The 25,278-nt window shown below is 38.4% G+C and overlaps 2 protein-coding genes across 5 annotated transcripts in view; one reads left to right on the forward strand and one right to left on the reverse strand.

Moving 5' to 3' along the window:
• LOC126266691 (GILT-like protein 1) overlaps nt 1-20,951 on the forward strand; it is a 76,273-nt gene extending 55,322 nt beyond the window's left edge. The window contains exons 5-6 of one of the 2 annotated variants that reach the window (XM_049971123.1): nt 1,219-1,281; nt 19,251-20,951. In XM_049971123.1, coding sequence (XP_049827080.1) covers nt 1,219-1,281; nt 19,251-19,301 — 114 coding nt within the window. In that variant the 3' untranslated portion in view covers nt 19,302-20,951. The remainder of the gene's footprint in view (nt 1-1,218; nt 1,282-19,250) is intronic. The other variant, XM_049971124.1, reaches the window with a different exon arrangement.
• A 45-nt stretch (nt 20,952-20,996) lies between these two features.
• The window catches only part of LOC126266690 (splicing factor 45), a 101,527-nt gene continuing 97,245 nt past the window's right edge, over nt 20,997-25,278 (reverse strand). For all 3 annotated transcript variants that reach the window (XR_007548905.1, XR_007548906.1, XM_049971122.1), the window contains one exon: nt 20,997-21,283. The gene's annotated coding sequence lies outside the window, so the exon portion shown is untranslated. The remainder of the gene's footprint in view (nt 21,284-25,278) is intronic.

Here is a 25,278-nt window from a genome sequence, read left to right on the forward strand (position 1 = left end):
TTATATCACTTTGGAGGCAAATTTAGTTAGCTCTGAGCATGTGTATGTTCACTTTAGTATTCCATTTGCTGTTTCATTCTTAGATGACATCTTTTTCTTTGATGATCCTGTTAGGAATCATTCAATGTCATGCAGGTCAAGCTTCTCTTTCACAGGTCAAGCATCTCATTCTCCAGTTCACCTCTTAATAACATTAACATAACATAAAATAACATCTATGCTGCTAAGATCTAGTTTTCTCCCATTTTCCATTATAGCAAACAGTGATTTAGCAATGAATGCTAAGAAAGTCAAAACATCGGTCTATAATTTTTGCGAGTATAAATTTGGCACAAGTGGGATACATAATGGCCTATTAAGAAAGAAGAGCACACAAATTTCCATGTTAGTCATGTACTGCTAGTGGAATCAAAGTTAGGTTAACCAAACATAAACGTTTCTCTAGAAGCAACAGTGTATTAATTGCCAGACATCAAAGTATAATATAAAGCTGTTCATCAAAAAAGAAATAAGAAATGGTAATTCAGATTTGACAGGTACAAGCTGTGCACAATCTGCTTAGAACAATAAATCAGAATACAATTATGAAAAATTCTCAGCATTTAAGGCCACAAGTTTAATCCCAAATTTTGAACACATCTGTTCTCATAACTAAAGTCAGTTAACAATGACTGCTGGTTCTCCAGTGAATTTCTTCTTATGCATTGTACTGGCTAATGATATCAGTACCATATAGTGGAGAAGATGGAATTTAGAACTACAAACCCATGATCAAACAGCATCTAAACCTCGTCTACTTTCCCAAGATCAGAATAGAAGAGAAGTATTTACAAAAGGTAAATATCACATCATAAGAACTTTCTCAAGATGTTGTTATCTGCACAATTTTTCTTTGCCACTGCATTCTCTAGCACTCAACTGACAGAAGTTGGAAGACCTCACCACACCTACCCCTTAAGACATGTGAAGCATTGACCAGTGCTTGCTCTTTCCTGCTCCCTGCACCTACACTATCAGTGCCTTTCTACACTACAAAGAAAAAAGTTCACTGATTGCACATTATCAGCCTTGAAGCTGAGGGAAAACTACAAGAAGCTATATTGTTATTTATATTTTCTCTTTAATCATTAACAGTAATGTTTGACTCAAAATTTCAAACTAATTTTAATGTACATATTTATGTATATACAGATAACTCAAGATGACCTTGTTTCATAGGTAGATTATCCAGTTGGCTCAACATCTACAAGTTTATTTGAAGATCTTTGTAAGATACTGGAGGTATGTACTATTTTATCTTTGTCTAATTTTCCTTGTGGTACTAATATAATGTTCAAGGATATATTTTGAGGCTGAATGTAATATTTTAATGTGACTATGTTTACACACATCAAAATCTGGTAGGTGTTTATCATCATTTGAATTATGAGGGTGTGCTGAATAGTAATGCCTTCAAATTTTTTGTGTAGAATGTCTTTTTTAAAAAATAAAACAAACATTATCTATATATTTGCAGCCCTCTGCCACTGGAGGGCTCCAAATTGTAGTGTGTAACATGTAACTATGACGATGCTTGAGAAACAGAGTGCTATAATCGAGTTTTGAATTCAAGGATTTCGTCCACACATGGTGCACCCCCAGCATGACAGTGCCAGACCACAAATGAGCACTGCGACATCTGCAACAATCTGATCCCTGGGGGTTCATTGTCATTAAACATCCTCTACACAGGCCCGACCTGATCCCAAGCTTTAAATACATCTCCGAGGATTTCACTTTGAAAGTGATGAAGTGGTGCAAGCAGAGATGAGATTGTGGCTTCGTCAATGTAGTTAAACAAACTACAGTGATAGTATCAATGAACTGGTCTCTCGTGGGGGGGAAATGTGTTCATCGCCAGTATGACTGTTGAGAAATGAACACGTAAACGTGAAGAACAAAGAGTTAATGTTTGTTTTATTTAAAAAGCTTTAAGAGTTTTCACATAAAAGATTCAACAGCATTTTACAATACACTTTCACACTTAATAATTAAGTTCCTACATTTGTCCTATTGTCACAGGCATTCCTTTATTTATTTACATGATAAATTAACCAATGGAAAATCTGGGATGGAATAGTATAAGTAATTAGTTAAAATTCATGGTGAACATCAGCTGTCTTTTACTTTGCACAATTTTCTACCCCACTAATTTTGGTCAAATGACCATTTTCAAGCATTAGCCTAAAACGAATAAATCACATCAATAGAGTGTACATAGTTGGCAGGTAAATATAAGGTTAAATAGTGTATCACTTACTGGCATGTACAGCTGGAGAGTTATACCATAGTTATAGTAATTTGTTCTTTTGAGCCCACCATAGTAGAATTTTTTTTTTTTTTTCAGTAACAGCTGTGTACAATAGTTTTCACGAATTTTATTTTATTTATACAGATCAAGTTCCATAGTACCAAATTAAGGAGCAAATCTTCAACGTCATGCAACGTGGCAGTACATGAAATTACAACATAAAAGTAATAATAGATAAAAATAAAATGTTTATGAACCCGAAAAAGTCAATCCACAAGTTTAAGTAAAACAGTCAACAATACAACAAGAATCAGGTTAATTTTTTGAGAAACTCCTCAACAGCATAGAAGTGACCCATAAGGAAACTCTTTCAGTTTCAATTTGAAAGTGCATGGATTACTATTAAGATTTTTTAATTCGAGTGGTAGCTTGTCGAAAATGGATGCAGCAGTATAGTGCACACCTTTCTGCACAGGAGTTAAGGAAGTGTGATCCAAATGCAGGTTTGATTTCTGCTAAGTATTAACTGAGTGAAAGCTGCTTATTCTTGGGAATAAGCTAATACTGTTGACAAGAAATGACCCTAAGGAATACATATATTGAGAGGCCAATGTCAAAATATCCAGACTCGTGAACAGGGGTCGACAAGAGGTTCGTGAATTTACACCACTTATTGTCCAAACCACCCATCTTCCTTTTAGAATGGGAAGAGTTACCCCAAAATATAATACCATGAGACATAAGCGAATGAATACAAGAAAAGTAGACTTTAGATACCGGTCGAACAGTAAAAATGGTAGCATTAAGTCTTTGAACAAGACCCTGAACGTGGGCCTTCCACAACAGTTTACTATCTATCTTAACACCTAGAAATTTGAACTGTTCAGTTTCACTAATCATATGCCCATTCTGTGAAATTAAAATGTCAGGTTTTGTTGAATTGTGTGTTACCAACTGTAAAAACTGAGTCTTACTGTGATTTACCATTAGTTTATTTTCTACAAGCCATGAACTTAGGTCATGAACTGCACTATTTGAAATCGAGCCAATGTTGCACACAACATCCTTTACTACCAAGCCAGTGTCATTAACAAACAGAGATATTTTAGAGTTACCATAATACTAGAGGGCATATCATTTATATAAATAAGGAACAGGAGTCGCCCCAACACTGATCCCTGGGGCACCCTCCACTTGACCGTACCCCACTCAGACCTCACATCACAGCCATTCTCAGCATCGTGAATACTGACCTTTTGCTGTCTGTTGCTAAAGTAAGAGGTGAACCAATTGTGAGCTACTTCCCATATTCCGTAATGGTCCAACTTCTGGAGCAATGTTTTGTGATCAACACAATTAAACGTCTTAGGTAAATAAAAAATTATGCCTTGCTTTGGAAACTCTTTGTTTAACCCATCCAGTACCTAACAGAGAAAAGAGAATATAGCATTTTCAGTTGTAAAACCACTTCTAAAGCCAAACTGTACATTTGATAGCAAATCATGTGATATAAAAGGATCAATTATCTTTACATACACAGCCTTTTCAATAACTTTAACAAACACTGGTGGCTTAGAAATAGGTCTAAAATTACCTACATTGTCCCTTTCTCCCTTTTTATAAAGCGGCTTTACTACTGAATACTTTAATCATTCAGGAAACTGACCATTCCTAAAGGAAAAATTACAAATATGGCTAAATACAGGGCTAACATGTGCAGCACAGAACTTTAATATTCTGCTAGGCACTCCATAATATTCATGAGAGGCCCTAGTCTTCAGTGATTTAATTATTGACTCAATCTCCCTCTCACCTGTATCACAGAGGAGTATTTCAGACATCCTAATAACATTTTTAAGCACCTTACAGTACTGTTTATAATGGGCTACTGTAGCTTTAGTGTGACTACTTCTAACATTTTGATATAATTCTCACTTTGTTCTACGTGATACCCTTATGCCACTAGTCAGCCACCCGGGCTGCCCGTTACTGCTAGTATCCCATTTAAAATGTTCTAATGGAAAAGAACTCTCAAAGAGCATGAGAAATGTTTTAAGGAAAGCATTATATTTATTGTCACTATATTTACTGGCACTATAAACATCCTGCCACTCTTGTTCCTTGACAAGGTTTAAAAAACTCTCTATTGCTGTTGGATTAACTTTCCTACTTAGTTTGTAATTATACGTGACGTTTGTTTGAGTACAAAAGCCTTTTAGTGTTAAAATCCGTGCATCATGGACTGAAAGGCTATCACCCTTTTACTAACAGAATGCCCATCTAGTAATGAAGAATGAATAAAAATATTGTCTATGGCTGTGCTACTGTTCCTCTGCACCCTAGTTGGAAATAACACAATCTCCATCAGATCATAAAAATTTAGGAGATCTACCAACATCCTTTTTCTTGCACCACCATATATAAAATTTATATTGAAGTCACCACATATAATAAATTTCTGGTACTTCCTACAAAGTGAATCAAGAACCCTTAAGGGACTTATAAACAACAACAATTAGAAGTTTAGTTTCACTAAATTCAACTGCCCCTGCACAACATACAAATATCTGTTCAGCGCAGTGCTGTGATACATCCATGGACTCAAATGGAATACTGTTTTTTATGTACATAGCCACTCCTCCACCCCACAAGGAACTCCTTGGAGAAAAAAACAGCCAGCTAATCTGTATCTCAGTAAAGGAAGCCTCTGAATTGACAAATTATTGAAGTGGTGCTCCAACATTCCAATAATTTCAGAGTCAACATCTATAAGCAGTTCACTAACTTCATCTTTAATACCTCTTATACTATGATGAAATATGCTAATTCCTTCTCTACTTGGAAACATGACTTCCTTTAAAGGTTAGTTAGAGAGACTTCCTTTAAGCAGGTATACCTATCGGCTGACTTTAATTTAAAAAAGGTGCAGCTCTAACACCAACTACTACAGGAATCTTTCCATGAGTGATCTCACCACCACACTCTATACCATCACCTATAAGCTTTGCCAGCCTCCCCTTCCCATATCTACTGAGGTGTAGGCCATGCCTAGTGAAACCCAATCTACTGATAGACCCAACTGGCTACTGATAGACCCAACTGGCACCACTGAAATGTAACCCATGCCCTCTGCCATCAGCGCCAGCCCCATGTTAACGCCCATAACGCATTAAGATGAGGCTGATCAAGACGCTGAAACAGCTGCACGAAATGCACATTAGTGTCACCAGTTTGAGTAGCTATCTTTACCAGGTCACCACCTACATCGTATTCCCCATTCCTATCAAGACTGTTTGCTGCTCCACCCACTATCACTACCTGATCCTCCTTCGTAAAATTCCTACATAATTCCCCTATGCTGTCAGTCACCTGAGCCAATCATACACCAGGCTTCACAATGCTGGTGACCTACTACTCACTCCCCAACACTTCCTGCAACTGCTGGCCCACACCTCTACCATGCAAACTACCTAGCAGCAGAACCTCCTTCTTTCTGTTAGACTCTGCAACTGGCATAGGCCTCCTAACTGCTGAGGACTGCCACATGTTCCCTACATCTATAGCTACAAGAGGCTCCTCTCCACTCAACTCTGACAGTTGGTCCAATCTATTGCATATTCACAAAGTATAACTGTCTGAATACCTCCTCCTCCTAGTTGCCTTCTTGCCAGCTGGCAGTTTCCATTCCCCACCACCCTTCATCATCCTCAACCTATCTAGTTCCTCCTTTGCATGTTGTGAAGAAGCAAAGTTCACAACGACAGCTATTCACACACTGACACACTTTGCTTCCATATAAACAGTGCATATCAGTGACATAGATCGTAAAACTACAAATGTACAAATGTAATACATCAAGAAATGCCACACTTGTAACTTTCGTAAAAAAAAAAAAAAAATGTAAAATATGTCATAACTGCTGAAAAGAAATAGGTCTAAACGATAGGAAGCCATTTATTGACATCAGATGAAGCCACACTGGCGAATTTTTGTTTATTACAAAACATCGTAATTGTCGAAAAATAAGTCCACTAGGACATATTACTGGGCTAGGATGTTGCTAAGCTAATGGATAAAACCCAAAATAACATATAACAGCAAGTAATTATCAGCTCACAAAATGATGCATCATAAAATTATACTTACAGTGTGAATAACAACGAAGCTAAGCTCACACAATATCTTGTACCAAAATCGCATTATGGCAGTACCTGTATTCCTCTTTCATGTATTGATAAAAACTTAATCACACATTTAATTTCACATACCCAATGGAAGATCCATGTGGGAGAAGGAGGAGAGGGGAGCTTTTGTGATAATAGATTATTACTATATATAAATAATTTTGCTTCCTTCCTTTATTTTTATCAAAGTCCAAAATAAAATCTTACATGACATTGGGTACCAATGGGGGAAGGGGGGAGGGAGGGGGCGGAGGGGGGGGGGGCGGCTGGGAATGGATCTGAGGGCTCATGCCTATCCATCACAAGAACTGAATGTGAAGTAGAAAGAATAAAAAATTACCAGAGGGCTTACACTAATCAGTCATATTTGGGCTAGATGTGTATTACATATACAATCCTAAAAATACCTAACATTACACATTTTTTGAAGCAGCATACCATAACCAGTATCTGTTACATTTAAGAAATAAATCCTTAAATATTATTGATAGGAATTCATCATAATGTAGCACTTAACATTAAATATTTGTTACCAGGAAATATTCTGTTTTCAAAAGAGAAGTTAAACAACCTATATTAGAAAACACATATCACAGTAAAAAAATAAATATATAAAACACACAGTTTGCTCAAAGACTGCAAAACAAGGCTAGATGAGGACCATGTAAATGCTTAAAACTTATGCTCAATAGTGGGGCCTAATAAGCCAATCCCTGATCACAAAACATCTCCACTATCGTAATAAAAACTTTCACTCAGTCTGTTATTACAAAACCTTCACCCAGCACACCCCCCTGGGATACTGTCATTTAAGATTTTATTTTGGATGGCAGTTGTATATACAAATCTACTGTTTACAAAAGCTTATCCCCCCACCGCACCCCACTTCTTCCATTGGGTATGTAGAATCAAAAGTGTGATAAAGTTTTTGTGTGTATGTTCAAGAGGAATGCAGGTATTGTCATAATGTATTTCGGTATAGGATACTATGTGAGATTAGCTTCGTTGTTATTCACACTGTACATGTAATTTTATGATGCATCATTTTGTGAGCTGATGTTTACATGCTATTATATGTTATTTTGGTTTTTATCTGTTAACTTAGCAACATCCTAGCCCAATAATATGTTCTAGTTGACTTATTTTTCAGCAATTACAATGTTTTGTAATAAACAAAATTCGCCAATGTGGCTTTATCTGATGTCAATAAATGGCTTTCTATGGTTTACACAGATTTCTTTTTGGATGTTACGATGTATTTCAGATTACAAAAGTCACCAGTGCAACATTTCTTGATATATTACATTTGTGCATTTGTAGTTCCACAGTCTACCTCACTGATATACAGTGTCTACAAGGAACCAAAGTTTGTAATGTACCTCTTGTTTAGTTGATACTTCCATTGCTAGCATGTACTATAGTTTTCGTCTTTGAAATGGCATTGTTTTTGACTGTATCATTCAATGCTTAGCCTGATTACATCTGTCAGTGTGAACTTTGCTTCTTCATGCAAACTATTGTACACAGCTATTCCTATAAAAAAAACTTTCTAATATGGTGTGCTCAAAGAGAAAATTACTCCTATTATGGTATAACACTCCAGCCTTTCATGTCAGTAACTGACACACTATTTAGCCTTATATTTACCTGTAAACTGTGTACACTCTATTGATCCGATATACTCGTTTTAGGCTAATGCTTGATAATGGTTATTTGATCGAAACTAGTAGTGAAGCGAACTGTGCAACATAAAGGACAACTGAAGGGTCACCATGCATTTTAACAATTAGTTGGCAGTTGAATATCCCCACCTATGAACATATATAAACAATGAATTAGGAAAGGCTGTTACTCACCGGATAGAGGAGATGTTGAGCAGCACATGGGTACAATTGAAAGTAGAATGTTTGATATTATTCAACTATAAGACAAAATCCTTCACCAGATGAAATACATTTACGTTAACCATTGCTGTACAAGACATAAAGCTTAAAATTTCCATATCAGGACCATGACCATCAGTAATTGGGAAAGTCTGTCTCAGAAAGACTATTCAAAAGTCACAAAGGACATACCTTTTACATATCCCATTGTAAAAAGAGCTATAATCAATTTATTATAACATGAATTAACACGGAATGCTACTTGCCACATTGAGAAGGCACTGAACAGCAGGCAGGCACATTTAAAACTAGACTGTTGGGGATATTATTTACATATCAGATGAAGTTCTTCATCTGACGTCATTAACATAAATGTTCAAATAGCAATGGATTGGCTGAGACACATCCCCACTAATTTTTTTAAAAATTATTATTACAATTTTACATGGTTCACCTTGACTTTCACTCCTGTGTCAATATGATAACTTTTTCTTCTCAGAGCAGCACTTACACCCAATGCCCTCAATTATTTGTTGGATATATTCCACCTCTGTCTTCCTCTACAGTTTTAGCCTCTACAGCTCCCCCTTGTAACATGGAAGTTATTTCCTGATGTCTTAACACATGTCCTACAATCCTGTCCCTACTTCTTGCCTATTCCTTTCCACACACTTTCTGCAGAGAACCATCTCATTTCTTATTTTACTATCCCATTTTATTTCCATTGTTATTCTATACTATCAAATTTCAGATGCTTTGATTCTGTTCTTTTCTGGTTTCTATACTGTCCAATTCTGTGCTATAGATAGATGCATAAATGTACTCTTTTTTGTGTGGAAACTCTCAATTTTTTTAAACTTAAAATAGGTGTCTTCAATGTGCTCTTTAACCTATCTGCTCCGTCCTCTGAGTTTAACAGTGGAATTTCTTTTGCACTCTTAATGTTGAGCCCTTTGATCTCAATTTCACCAACGATTGTTTCGACATTTTTATATGCTGAATCTAACCTCGTGACGTTCTTTTTTTTTTAATTTCTTCACATTTTTCTTGTAGCCATTTTGCTTTATATTTCCTGCACTTCCTATTCATTTCATTCTTGAGTCATTTATATTGCTGTATTCCTGTCTTTTCCTACCGTGTGAGGTAGCACAGTGGTTAGCACACTGGATTTGCATTGTGCTCTGTCTCTAATGACATTGGTGTCAATGGGATTGTAAACCATAATCTTGCTTCATTCTGAACCCGTTTGTACCTACTCTTTACATCCATCAATTGAAGAACTACTTCTGTTACCCAAGGCTCCACTGGAGTTCTCTTCTTTGTACGAGGTGCATTCAAATTCTAAGGCCTACGATTTTTTTTTTCTCCAGCCTGGAAAGAGATAGAAACATGTGCATTGTTTTAAAATGAGGCCGTGTTCATTGTCAATACGTCGCAGAGATGGCAGCACCGTACGGCAGATGCAATTTTACCGCCAGTGGCGAGAATGAGAACTGTTTTAAATACTTAAAATGGCGACGTTTTCCTTACTTCAACAGCGTGCAATCACTCGTTTTCTGAATTTGCGTGGTGTGAAACCAATTGAAATTCATCAACAGTTGAAGGAGACATGTGGTGATGGAGTTATGGATGTGTCGAAAGTGCGTTCGTTGGTGTGACAGTTTAATGAAGGCAGAACATCGTGTGACAACAAACCGAAACAACCTCAGGCTCGCGCACAAGCCGGTCTGACGACATGATCGAGAAAAAGGAGAGAATTGTTTTGGGGGATCGCCAAATGACTGTTGAACAGATTGCCTCCAGAGTTGGCATTTCTGTGGGTTCTGTGCACACAATCCTGCATGACGACCTGAAAATGCGAAAAGTGTCATCCAGGTGGGTGCCACGAATGCCGACGGACGACCACATGGCTGCCCGTGTGGCATGTTGCCAAGCAATGTTGACACGCAACGACAGCATGATGGGACTTTCTTTTTGTTGGTTGTGACAATGGATGAGACGTGGATGCCATTTTTCAGTCCAGAAACAAAGCGCCAGTCAGCTCAATGGAAGCACACAGGTTCACCGCCACCAAAAAAATTTCGGATAACCGCCAGTGCTGAAAAAATGATGGCGTCCATGTTCTGGGACAGCGAGGGCGTAATCCTTACCCATTGTGTTCCAAAGGACACTACGGTAACAGGTGCATCCTACAAAAATGTTTTGATGAACAAATTCTTTCCTGCACTGCAACAAAAATGTTCAGGAAGGGCTGCACGTGTGCTGTTTCACCAAGACAACGCACCCGCACATCGAGCTAACATTACGCAACAGTTTCTTCGTGATAACAACTTTGAAGGGATTCCTCGTGCTCCCTACTCACCTGACCTGGCTCCTAGTCACTTTTGGCTTTTTCCAACAATGAAAGACACTCTCCGTGGCCGCACATTCACCAGCCGTGCTGCTATTGCCTCAGCGATTTTCCAGTGGTCAAAACAGACTACTAAAGAACCCTTCACCACTGCCATGGAATCCTGGCGTCAGCGTTGTGAAAAATGTGTACGTCTGCAGGGCGATTACGTCGAGAAGTGACGCCAGTTTCATTGATTTCGGGTGAGTAGTTAATTAGAAAAACATCGGAGGCCTTAGAACTTGAATGCACCTCATACCTATGTTTACTGACCAACTTTTTAGACATGTCCTTTCAGCTGAACTACCTACTGTGGTATTTATTATTACAGTACATTCAGCTTAAGAGAGCTTTAATGAACATCGTTCCCAAATACTTCAGTATCCCACTTCTTTACACATTTAGCTCAATCTTCCCAATTACTATATCTGCTCCTGGATATGCCTCACAATTCAATATCTGATTTGGGAATCTCTGTCCCTCCATGACGTAATCCAAATGGTTTCTTCCCATATTTCTAGCCCTTTCTGAATAAGAAATATTTCTTCTCTCTCACTTCTGTTATCAAGCCCATATTCTGCTGTGACTTTGTTTTCTAGTCCTCCCTCTACTGTAGTGTTCCAATCCCCTATGACTATTAGCTTTTATATCTCCTCTTACATACTGAATTATCTGTTGAATGTTCTCATATACTTTCTCTACCTCTTCATTTCTACTTGCAACACTGCGCTGTTGATGATGGTGCTAATTTACTGTTGGTTCTGATGAGAAGAAACCTATCTTTTAACTGTTTACAATAACTTTCTCTCTGCCCTACGTTCCTATTCATAATGAATCCTACCCCCATTACACCATTTTCTGTTGCTGTTGATATTAATTTTAACTTATCTGACCAGAAGTTCTTCTTCTATTACACTACACATACAACCCTCCCCCACTACAAGTAATCTGAATCTTTGAATTTCCCTTTTCGGATTTCTAGGCTCTCTACCACATTCATACTACAGAAATTCCCTGCCTCAACTTGTAGAATGTTCCCTTTTGTTGGTATTTCAATGCCTTTCTCATGTTTACTTCTCTTTTGGCATTCCCCTCCCTGGGATCTGAATGAGGAAGCAATCTGGAATCTTATGACAATGAAGAAACAATCAAGGCACTTTCTTTCAGTTACAGGTCACATGTCCTTCAAACACACACAAATTTGCACAAGGAAGCACACCTCACACACTCAACCACTATCTCTGGCCAGAGATAGCAGTGTGTGTGTGTGTGTGTGTGTGTGTGTGTGTGTGTGTGTGTGTGTTTGTGTGTTTTGTTTGTTTTTTTCTTTTTTTTTTAAAAAAAAGAAGGCTTTTGCCGAAAGCTCAATATGTAAGCAAGCTTTCCATTGTGCTTATCTGCAACTCAATGTGTCTAATTACTGTTCTCTTTACCTGAATGTTAGTAACTTACCCCATTGTTCAAACACTGAAACCTTTTTATGAGATTTTACAGCCATTTTCAACCTATTATTTTGCCTATGTGGTTCACATACTTGTTACTGCCTCTGACACAAAAATGCAGTTTCTTGTAACTGTTTATTCTAGGCTTTACTGGTAAGACTTACTTCAGCAAAGAGATGGTCATCTACGACTGAGGCATGTCCAACACTACCAGATGAGCAATTACTATTAAGCTTTCTATGCTAATTTAATGGTTGGTACCAGGTGTGAATGGACACAAACAGTAAGTTTTAGCATGTTAATACACAGGCTCCAGTCGAAGAGTGTGCAGTGCAAAAGAAAATCTTTGGCCAAGTGGATTATTTCTTTCACTGAACAACATGTGTACAGTACCTCAGAATTTTACGAGTCAGAACTTATTCCCCCAAAATATTTTTGGTCCCACCTGGCCAAATTCTTGTGTCATAAACAATTCAATTTCTTTATAGGCTGCAGTTTTATGACACGACCCTGATTTCAGTGTATTATGATCTTTACTTACGTTTTGCAGTTGAAACAGGCCAATGACTGAGCAAGCAGCTGGCATACATAACTTAGCACTAAAATAACTGACTGAATTACAGTCCCTGGTAATATCTACACATATATCCATACTCCACAAATCACTGTGAAGTGTATGGCACGGGTTATTTCCCACTGTACCATGTATTACATTTATTTCTTATTCCAGTCACATATGGGGTACAAGAAGAATGGCTGCGTAAATGTTTTTGGGCATGTGATACCTAATCTCATGTTGTCTCTGCAGGTACTATGAATGAGAGGTATAGGATTCAGTAGTATATTACTAGAGTCCTAACTTAAACTGGTTCTCGTTTCAATTAAGAATTCATTTCACCACTTTAGACAGCTAGAATATTCTACACTTTCATCTTGAAGATGAAGAGAAAGTTAAAAACAGAAACAATACTGAAGGGATCTGGAGAGGGGAAAAAGAAATTTAATAACCTCTGTTTTATCATCTCTTTCCATCTCAGTTATAACTGATCATAAAGTAATTGCATTTGTTCAAATTAACTAGAGCAGTTGTTACTTAAATGTTTTCCAAAACAATTTTGTAATCGTTTGAGTTACAGCTCTGAAGTGATTCACTGTAGTTGATGTAACAAAGTATTACATTCCAACAGAACATACACTTCGCAACATTTTGTTTCTTTATGCATTCAGGTAACATCAGTGCAACTTCGTCTAGTACTGGGTGATTCAAAATCAAGGTTTTAAGGTACTGTAGCACTTATTACATTCAACTCACAATTATAAATAACACATCAAATGAAAGAGCAACTCAAAGTTTTTCTTACAAGTGTTCATCAAATGCCACACATCGAGTCAATAGGCGCTAGTACTTCATAAATCTTGACCAGTGTGCTGGAGTAATTGTTGCAACAACTGCTTCAATCCTATTTCCTAAGTCAGGCAGCTTGGCTGGTAGTAGAGGTACATGCATATGATCCTTCATGAACCCCCAAAGGTAAAAATTGGATGGCATCAGATTGGATGGACATGGAGCCCATGGGAAAAAAGCTCTATCACCCAGCCTCCTGTGGCTAATCTAGCAGTGTGTACAACATTGTTTACACCAATCACGTACTGAGTTATACCAGAGAGGTGGCGCACAATCTCTCTGGCAAATGAAGTTCTATGGTTCAGATCCTTCCAGTTAAGAAAAGAGTCATAGATCTACAGGGTGTATACACGGACAAGGAAAAAAATTCCCGAATTTTTCCCGGATGGCCGGTTAAAAAATACACTTTTTCTGTATTAAGTGTCAGTATATTTTCTCTTGGAACTGTAAAACTTATCAATCCTTTGAAAGGTTAACATTTTGAAAATGGGCGTAGAATTTCCCGGCACTTTAAGAGGGGGGGGGGGGGGGGGGGGGAGTTTTCAAAAGACCTTTGATGTGCAGCAACATATGCGCCTTATATTTTTATATTAGGAATATATAAATTCGATTTCCAAAAAACACAGCACGTTAGTTCCCAGAGCATTGAAATCAAGATTCCGATGCCCTTCTGTAAGCCAATCATAGCTTGGGTCACATGATCTCGTCAGCCGATGACAGCAGATATTCAGAGCATAGGACACATGATGTAGTCAGCCGATAGCAACATCACTGTTAAGTAGTGCAAACATACAAAGAGGAAAAGTTAATGGTTTACATTAATGTACATAGTGTAGCTACAAGAAAAGCTAAGCTTTCATGCATAATATTGGTCTCACAGATTAATATGCTACAAGAGAAGCCAAGCTTTCAGATGTAATATTGGTCTTTTTATTGCCTGTGTTACACTTTTAAAATACATCTCACAAATGCGCCAATAAAATTTACAATAATGACGTAAATGTCTTGTCTTCTGGGCTCAAAACTCTTTTAAGTGGCTGGTCCTCAAAGTGTTAAGTTTTAAACGAGAGTCAAACGCTCTATGATTTAGGAAATTCGTCCTACATTCTCACACGTAACATAATTCATCTTGTGTAAAAGGAGATTTACTTCGAATGTCACACTTTTCAAACCACTACTCCCAGTATTTTCCCAAGATTGTTAGAAATAGGTTGGTTTTAGCAGTTGCCAGAGAGTGCCAGAAAACAGCTGCGATGATGTAGTAAGCCCGTATGTTCGTATATATAAAGCATTAAGAGATCTTACACGTCATAAAAGAGGATACTCCAAGAGCATCGACATTTCGTAAACTATACTAAATGTATAATTTGGCTTGAAGTGCACACTGGTATGTCCAGATTTACAATGAAGTATGCCCCACCTGATATTAAGATTTTCAGTGTGGTTTTTGGGATGTAAATTTTCTTGGAGTACCATTACTGTACTATCTCACATTTGGTTCTTTATTATGGCATAATTCCATAACCGCCAGAAGATGAAAACATGCACTTGAAATTCAGTGAATAATTACCAACTAGCCAATACTGTGGGATGAAACAAGTAGTTCCAAATAAATTGACTGAATAGGCAATAAATATTAATAAAAGCCAAATGTCTTTAGCAAACTGACAAAAATAACTTCATTGTTCTGCAAGGCGATTAGCTCTTGACTGCCAAAAACGTGGAAATAAAATGAAATCAGAAAATTGAAACTAGTCATATATTTTTGCATTCTGTAGTGATGTGAATGTATTTTAATTCACATGATAGATCCTGAGCACAGAAATCCATTTTGTTCTCATTTGACGTGGGAGCCATAAACAAAGAGGAAACAGCAAAATCACTAAACGTAAACACGGATCACGTGGAGACTAACCCCCCACCCCCACCCCCTCCTACAAGTCGGACAACTCTGCGCATGCGCAAATCTGGCAGCTAGGGTGCGCCAGAAAATTTTTTCTTGTTATCATCAGGATGCTTGCTGCTACAGCCGATACAGGTAACAGCCACGCTTAAAGTATCTGGAAGTGGGAGAAAGCACAACTCATATGCGACTGAACTGCGCATGCGCATGAGCCCTCTGAGAACTTCTCACATGAACCTAATGTAAACAGTTCTGACATCACGCTCATAAAAAAAGCAGTTTATTGTTACAAAATACAAGGCGTGTTTTTTAAGTAAGTACCATTTTGAAATTAAAAAAAGACATGCTAGGATGTCTCAATAATTTTATTTTCACATGAAAGCCTATACCTTATTCTACTTTTCTATATAATTTTCATCAATATTGAGGCACTTGTCATAATGTTGTACCAGTTTTTGAATACCCTCCTCATAGAAGTCTGCCGCCTGACTTGTTAACCACTGCATCGCCACTGTTTTGACTTTGTCATCGTCTTGAATACACTGACCGTCCAGGTGTTTCTTCAAGTGAAGGAAGAGATGGTAGGCAATGGGCGCAAGATCGGGGCTGTACGGGGGATGATCTAGAGTTTCCCATCGAAAATATGTGATGAGATTTTTGGTCTCATTTGCCACATGCAGACAGGCATTGTCTTGCAGCAAAACGATGCCCTTGCTCAACTTCCATGGACTGTTGCTTTGATTCTGGGGTGATGTAGGCCAACCATGTTTCATCGCCCGTAACAATCTGGCTTAAGAAATCATCACAGTCATTGTGGTACCACTCAAGGAAAGTCAATGCACTGTCAAAATGTTTGGTTTTGTGCACAACCGTCAACATTTTCAGTACCCAACGTATGCACAATTTTTGGTAATTCAAGTGCTCGGTCACAATGCCACACAAAACACTACAAGAAACATTAGGAAAGTCATCCCGCAAGGAGGAAATCGTAAAGCGTTTGTTTTCTCACACCTTATAGTCCAATTCCTGCACCAAACTTTCATTAACGACCGAAGGACGCCCACTCTGTTGTTCAGCATGCACATTTGTGCGGCGGCCATCTTTAAATGCTCTCACCCACTTCCTTACCATTCCATCACTCATAATGTTTTCTCCGCAAACTGTACAGATCTCACGATGAATATCTATCGCTTTTAGGCCTTTAGCACTAAGAAATCTTATAACAGCCCATACTTCACAGTCGGCGGGGCTCACGATTATCGGAGGCATCTTAAACACTCAGTACACAATGTCAACAAGGAAGAATCAGACTGTAATGGCGCCAGTGCACAGATTAAGGTACAGGCTTTCATGTAAAAATAAAATTATTGAGATATCTTAGCACGTCTTTTTTAAATTTCAAATCGGTACTTAAAAAACACACCTCGTATTGCATAATCTCCGTCTTTTGACACATTTTGCTGTTGCTTGTGTGCGCATGGTGTTTTGTCGTCATAAATGGCACATTTCCTTGGCAACTAAAGTTTATTTTGGTTTTTCTCCATTTGTTTATGTTTTATTGCTGCAGTATTATTTTGCAGTAGTGTGACACAGTAATATTCTTTGTTAGAGTATCAGTTCTTACTAGTCAAAACAACAAAAATTTAACTGAAAACTAAAACAATGAAAAATTCCCGTAGTTCCGAAAAATTCCCAGGTTTTTCCCAGTTGTCCACGGGCGTATACATCCTGTTCTAATTCAACAAGGTAAGAAACACCACTTACAGTTGCTTCACCAAAAACGAAAGGCCCATTAACTTTCTGTCAAGACATGGCACAAAACCACTCAATTTATGGGTGTTTCATTTGGACTGTACCATCTCGTGGGAAATTTCTGACCCCCTGATGCACATATTAGTGTATTCGCATTCCCACTTATGTGAAATGTCAACCATCCCCAAAGTTGATATGATCCAGAAAATCTGCATCTTTATGCAGCAACATTTTATTCTCAAAGTTGGCATGTAAACTGTAGCATGTAGGCTTTACAGCTTATAACAACTCCAAACTATAAGGCATACAAACACAAATGTTTTAGTTGCTCTTTCATTTGCCGTATTATTTATAACCGTAAGCTGAATGTACACACATCAAAAAACATTTTGTATCACTTCGGTTCCAAGAGTTCCAGAACCTATACAGAAAATTGGAATAGACATCATTTTTGCCCTTTTTATTGCCCATGAAAAGCACACACTGCATGTTGTACCACCATACAGTGAGACCTTCAGAGGTGCTCATCCAGATTGCTGTGTACACTGGTACCTCTAATACCCAGCAGCATGTCCTATTGCATTGATGCATGCCTGTATTTGTTGTGGCATACTAGCCACAAGCTCATCAAGGCACCGTTGGTCCAGATTATCCCACTCCTCAACTACAATTTGGCGTAGATCCCTCAGAGTGGTTGGTGGGTCACGTCATCTGTAAACAGGCCTTTTCAATCTATCCTAGATATGTTCAAAAGAATTCATGTCTGGAGAACATGCTGGCCACTCTAGCCGAACGATGTTGTTATCCTGAAGGAAGTCATTCACAAGACGTGCATGATGGGGACATGAATTGTCGTCCATGAAGACGAATGCATCGCCAATATGCTTGCACTATCGGTTCAAGGATCGCATTCACGTATCGTACAGCTATTACGGCGCATTCCATGACCACCAGCAGCGCACGTCGGCCCCATATAATGCCACCCCAAACCAACAGGGAACCTCCACTTTGCTGCACTCACTGGACAGTGTGTCTAAGGCATTCACCCTGACCGCGTTGCCTCCAAACATGTCTCCGACTACTGTCTGGTTGAAGGCATATGTGACACTCATCGGTGAAGACAGTGCTCCATTTGGCATGTTGTTGGGTCCATCTGTACCGCACTGATGGTGCCATGGTTGCAAAGATTGGCCTCACCATGGACGTCGGGAGCAAAGTTGCGCATCATGCAGCCTATTGCACACAGTTTGAGTCGTAACATGACGTCCTGTGGCTACACGAAAAGCTTTATTCAACATGGTGGTGGTGCTGTCGGGGTTCCTCTGAGCCATAATCTGTAGATAGCGATCATCCACTACAGTGGTAGCCCTTGAGCGGCCTGAATGAGGCATGTCATCAGCGGTTCCTGTCTCTATATCTCCTCCATGTCCAAACAACATTGGTTTGGTTCACTCTGAGACACTCTAACACTTCCATTGTTGAGAGCCCTTCCTGGCACAAAGTAACAATGTGAATGTGACCAAACCATGGTATTGACCATCTAGGCATGGTTTGAACTACGGACAACAAAAGCCGTGTACCCCCTTCCCGGTGGAATGACTGGAACTAATCGGCTATTGGACCACCTCTGTCTGTAGGCACTGCTCATGCATGGTTGTTTACATCTTTGGGAGGGTTTAATGATATCTCTGAACAATCAAAGGGACTGTGTCTGTGAAACAGTATCAACAAACAATGTCCAATGTCATTAATTTTGGAATGCACGGTATTTCTTGACATAATTGACAAAAACTGGATAGTGAAAGACCAGGGAGATTAAGTAACTTCCATCGACACCAATGAATAATATCAAATTCTTAGCAGACGATCAACATTTGACTATAGTTAAAATTTTAAATGTTCATTTCTTGAGATTCTGAATAGGGCTTTCTTTACTTATATGTGATGTTGTCTAAGTTCAAAAATACATTCTATTCCTGACAGCATTAACTGTGTTTTTCAGAAATATGAACCAATAGAGTGTCAGTGGCTGGAAGAAAATGAAGAATTGTAACTTATGAATGTGATCTTGATGAACTAAATAAAGACACAAAATATACAAATAATTACATCACTTTTCTTCACACTTTACATTTAGTCTACTTATGTTTACCCTAAAAGTACTGTAGCCGATAATATTATTATTCGAAATTTTGCTTCTTCCTTGAATAGGCAAAGACTTATGTGCATGTAAAGTTTGTATCTGACATTGCCCATTTAAGGGTTTTGCATGTTAAAGGCACAATGTAGGAAACTTGAAAACTGAGGCATTATAGGTGACATACTTCTCCCATAAAGAGCAAATTACTCCATGCCTCTTCAGTAATGGTCTTAACGGAAGCCATGTGTGGCTACAGTCTGTGTACTAACTTTAACAAACAAAATTTCAACATATTGAAAAGACAAATTCATCCTCTGCAAGCAAAACACAAAAATTGAAAACCCAGAGGACCTCATCAAGTCAACTTGTGTACACAAAGATAGTGCCTTTTGAAAATCACAGATCAAGTTTGGTTCTTCTGGGGCATAGGAGAAGAAGGTAGAAAGGAGCAGTGAGTAATGTTATCTTTCTCTATTACACTCCTATTTCCCTCACTCTTCTGTTTTTGACAAAATTATGAAAAGGATAATTGCCACTCACAATACAGCAGAGATGCTGAGTCACAGAAAGGAACAACAAAAGGAAAGCCAAACAGGTTAGATTTTGGCCAAAAAGGGCTTCATTGGAATTGGACAACATAAACATACACACAAATGAACCTCACACATAAATGGCCACAATCTTTGGGGGCTGGGCCAGTCTGGTCTGGTCTGGTCTGGCTTGGGCAGCCAGAGAAATTAATCTGTTAGATGATCAGTTTGGCCTCAGGAAAAGTAAAGGCACCAGAGAGGCCGTTCTGACTTCGTACCTGATAATGAAAGCCTGGAGGAAGAAAAATCAAGATAAGCTCATGGACATTGTTGATCTACAGAAAGTGTTCAACAATGTGAAATGATGCAAGATGTTTGAAATTCTAAGAAAAGTAGCACTACACTGCAGGGAAAGATATACACAAGAGCCAAAAGGGAATAATAAGACTGGAAGATCAAGAATAGGGTTCAAGACAGAGGGTCAATCTTTCACCCCTACTGTTCACTGTATCCATCAAAGCAGCAATGATGGAAATAAAAGGAATGTTCAATACTGGGATAAAAAATTAAAGGTAACAGGATATCAATGATACGATTTGCTGATGACATTGCTATCCTCAGTGAAAGTGAAGAAGAATCACAGGACCTGCTGAATGGAAAGAACAATCTGATGAATAGACTATGGACTGGCAGTAAATTGAACAACAATAGAAGTAGTGAGGAATAGCAAGAACGAGAACAGCGAGAAGCTTAATATCAAAACTGGGGACACGTTTATCCTTCTCCACTACCCCTGAATGTTTTTAACATCATCACAGAACCGCAATGTATAACACGTAGTTGACAGCCCCTGTAAAATATATATGAGTGGGCTATTACATTCAGAGTATTAGTTTACAAATGGAAAATATCTGTAGTAAATGTGGCCTAGATCAAAAGCTTGTGAAATGAGTGAACAGTATTTATAAAAGTGAAATCAGTAGTAATATGTACTCTTCAGTACAAATTTATAGTGAAACCAACACCTTGTAAGAAGATACTACTGGGTTTTTTTTATTAAAAAAGCCATAGGGTAAAATTAGATTAAAAAAGCCCATTAACTATGAGCACAGTTTATTTTAACATCACAGTATCTCAGGCTATTCAGTATCACCTGAATAAATTTACATAGTCAACATCCTGTCTTTCACAGAATTGACTAAACAGTCCATTTCTAGCACAAAAGTCATCCACAGTATATACAAGTTTTGTCTATCTGCAATGTTGTCTATCTGCAATGTGCATGGAGTCTGACTGCTACTGGTGATCCAACAATTGCAGCCATCAGTCTGTATGTCAGATGAAATGCCACTTCTGCTGCAGTCACTGAAAATTAAGATTAGACAAATTAAACAAATATTGAGACTACATCTGTAAGGAATGGTACATACAAATTTTTGTAAATAAATATGGCAATGGAAAATAGTTGCTGGAATATAAATGATTTAAGGAGTAAATGTTAACAAATACAATGACATCCATAAGTAATGACGGACAAACTGCCTGATGGCATTCGAGGTATGAAGAAAGGAAAGGCACCTGGAGATGACAGAGTTTCTATAGAAATGGTTTAAACTGTAGGAAAAATGATATACAATAAAATTGCTTTTTAATGAATTTCTAAAGAGGGTTCACCATACTTACACAGAATGGTTGGCTACAATATAAATTTGAACATTTTAGATAATGTAAGAATGATTAATCACAAACTGTAATGTCTTGGAAACTGTAGTTTAGCATGAACTCAACAGGTGTATACTTGTAAGTTACACGTAAAATCACCAATTTGAATTTTGAGTTACAGAAAGCAACCAAACTGAATATGATATTGTTTTCTTTGACTAATGATAGAAAACTGCTTAAATAATGTCATTTGTTCTACAAAAAAACATTCTATTAGTTTAGTTTTATTCTTTCTTCCATTATAATTTACTGGCAAGTGTTGTAACCCATCTGCTGATGCTGTAGGAACTGGCTCAGCAGACGACAAACACAGTAGTTCCTAACAGCATAAATTCTTTGCACAACTACAGCAAATCATCTTCCAGGTAATTTATCCTTTCCACCATCACCCCTCTACTGTCACAACTTCCACCATAATTTATTTTCGTTTGTTCCTGAACGAGAGAATCACACATTTCACTTACATCCATCCTGGATATGAAAGTCATGGCAGTTATGAGAAATCGTCTTGAAATGTAAAGTACACCCATGGCAAGATACAATCAATACGTTCACTGTGCAATAACAATAGTGACATTACTGATAACAGTGCCACTAAAGTGGAGTTACTAAACATGGTTTTCCAAAAGTCATTCATGAGATGAAGTAAGTACTCCAGAATTCAAATCAAGAACAACTGCCAATGTAAGTAAGTAGATATCCGCCATGTAGTGAAAGCAGTTTAAAATACTTAAGTAAGTCAAGGTCTCCAGTCCAGATTGTCCACCGTCAGGTTCCTTTCAGAGTATGCTGATATAATACCTCCATATTCAACAAGAACGCTCATAGAAAGATGCATACTTAAAGACTGGAAAGCTTCACAAATCACATCAGTACCCAAAAAAGAAAATAGGAGTAATATGCTGAATTAGAGACGCATACCACTAATACTGATTTTCAGTAGGATTTTGGAACATATACTGTGCTCAAACATTATGAATCACCTCGAAGAAAAAGATTTATTGACAAATAGCCAATTATGATTCAGCAAATATCATTCTTGTGAACAACAACTAGCTCTTTATTTTCACGAAGTAATGAGTTCTATTGACATGGGATGTCAAATAATTCCATATTCTTTGATTTCCAGGAGGATTTTGACACTGTTCCTCGTAAGCGACTTCTAATTAAATTGCATGTCTATGGGGTATGGTCTCAGTTGTGTAAGTAGATTCGTGATTTCCTGTCAGAAAGGTCACAGTCTGTAATAACTGACGAACAGTCATCGAGTAAAAGAGAAGTAATATCTGGGATTCCCCAAGAAAGTGTTATAGGCCCTCTGAGGATGCACAGCTCATGAGACATCATGAGGCTTTCCGAAACCTGACCCCAAGGGCAAGTAGAGGTCGAGCCCTACGAAAAAAGACTGGCACTGAAGTCTCCCAATAGGAAAAATTGTGGGAGTTGTTCTACAGGATCCTCAAAGTCTATTGCCTATTGGTGAGGCAAATGCAGTGAGCAAACGGTGACCCTCCGACACCCATGAATTTAACTGCAACTGCATGCAGGTCAGCATCCAGGGGACAGCAGAGGAGCGATGCGCATTACTGACAAACATGGCCAACCCTTTCCTTGGCTCTGTCCCTAGTCACATCATCCTTTCAGTGAAGGGCATGGCCCCGTAGTACAGGGGTGTCAGTGGCTTTAAAATGTATTTCTTGTAAACATATGCACAGGGGGAATTCCTGCTCTAGCAGTTTCAGTTCTTCTACATGTCTCCTTAACCCATTAATGTTCCACTATAATATGCGAGCTCTCTATGGCAAGGTTTGTACTTTCAATCTGTTTTTCCCTGGGAGAGGAGCCCAGATTGGGTGAGGGCTCAATTTTGGAGCGAGATGATCATCCCTGTCCAATGTCAAGGTGCATTAGCTCTATGGCTTAGTCAAGAGAGACGTAAGACAGGATGACATCGACATTGTCAGATAGTTTCCTTCCCAGCTCCATCAGTGGTGGATGCTTGGCCTTTGATTTTTTGCCATGGGTATGCTTCGAAGCCACAATTGCGGCAGTGGCAGTGGCAGCACTAGACAGTGGGCCATGTGAGCCTATGGGGGAGAAGGAACCTCCACAACATTAGTGACCACAGACTTTTATGATGTTTTGGGAGGAAATTTAGGTTGTGAAGTAACTGCAGCAGCACAATTACTCTGACAAATGCTGGTACTAGTGCTAACACTAGTTACCTCCATTTGTGTAGCTGCATCAGTTTTCTGCACTGGCTGTTTAACAACTGAAGCAAAGGAGGTAGTGAAAGTCGAGGGCTGCATTCGCTTAAAATCTTCTTGGCGTCACCATAGGGGATCTGTCTTGTGGTTTTAATCTCCTGTACAACTGTTCTTCAAGGAAGGCATGACAATCCCTAGTCCAGACACGGTGAGCCCCAGAGCAATTCACACACTTTGGAGGAGATGAGATTTATAGTGTTATATGTCTCATTTGATTTCTGCCAACACACAACACACACACACACACACACACACACACACACACACACACACACACACACAGAGAGAGAGAGAGAGAGAGAGAGAGAGAGAGAGAGAGAGAGAGTGAATATATAACAAATTATAATTTCACAACAAGTGTATGACAAACTTTCTGATGTCAAAAATGAAACCATCGTTTCTAGACATAATAATCATTTTGCTGCGGACACAATGAAAACAATGTGTGTGTTCACGCAATTAAATTTCAAGATAGTGTTTGTATAGACACATAACGTGACCTATGGGATGGCCCAAATGGCTCTGAGCACTATGGGACTTAACTTCTATGGTCATCAGTCCCCAAGAACTTTAGAACTAATTAAACCTAACTAACCTAAGGACATCACACACATCCATGCCCGAGGCAGGATTCGAACCTGCGAACATAGCAGTCACGCAGTTCCAGACTGAAGCGCCTAGAACTGCTCAGCCACTCTGGCCGGCTATTATGGGATGTGGAATATTTTCATATTTGGGAGGCAATTTCCACTTGCATTCTTGCAATCTAATCATGGAGGGGAAAAAAAATCATTTATTCTCATTTTTACTCAGCCCTGTCTTTCCCTACAAAACTTGGTGTCAACAGAACTTAGGAACTTTTTCTGTCATGTCATCAACATTCTACAAGTAATACCGTAATTTGATGACACAAATGAGCTACAATATAAACATTTCACACCTTGATGATTATGGTTCTGCTTTAATGAATTCTATGGTATCAGAAAGACTTTTCATTTAAGAGGGGATTGTCAAATACAAACTGCTTACGTATCTTGGAGACCACATCATTTACAAAGAAAACTGCAAAGAAGAGACACCAACTTGTCCATACAAGCCAGATTCTTCACACATACAATACCACTCAAAAGCTGCAACTGCAAATAAATCATCCTGTAATACAGCAGGTAGATCCCTTCCAGCTGTTGTGTCTTTCTTTCCCTCAAAATTATTATTATTATTATTATTATTATTATTTTAAATTTCATGGTATCTTCAACACTCCAGAATGAGATTTTCACTCTGCAGCAGAGTGTGCGCTGATATGAAACTTTCTGACAGATTAAAACTGTGTGTCGGACCAAGACTTGAACTCGGGACCTTTGCCTTACG

This window comes from Schistocerca gregaria, chromosome 4 (assembly GCF_023897955.1).
Source record: "Schistocerca gregaria isolate iqSchGreg1 chromosome 4, iqSchGreg1.2, whole genome shotgun sequence".
Classification (NCBI taxonomy): Eukaryota; Metazoa; Arthropoda; class Insecta; order Orthoptera; family Acrididae; genus Schistocerca; species Schistocerca gregaria.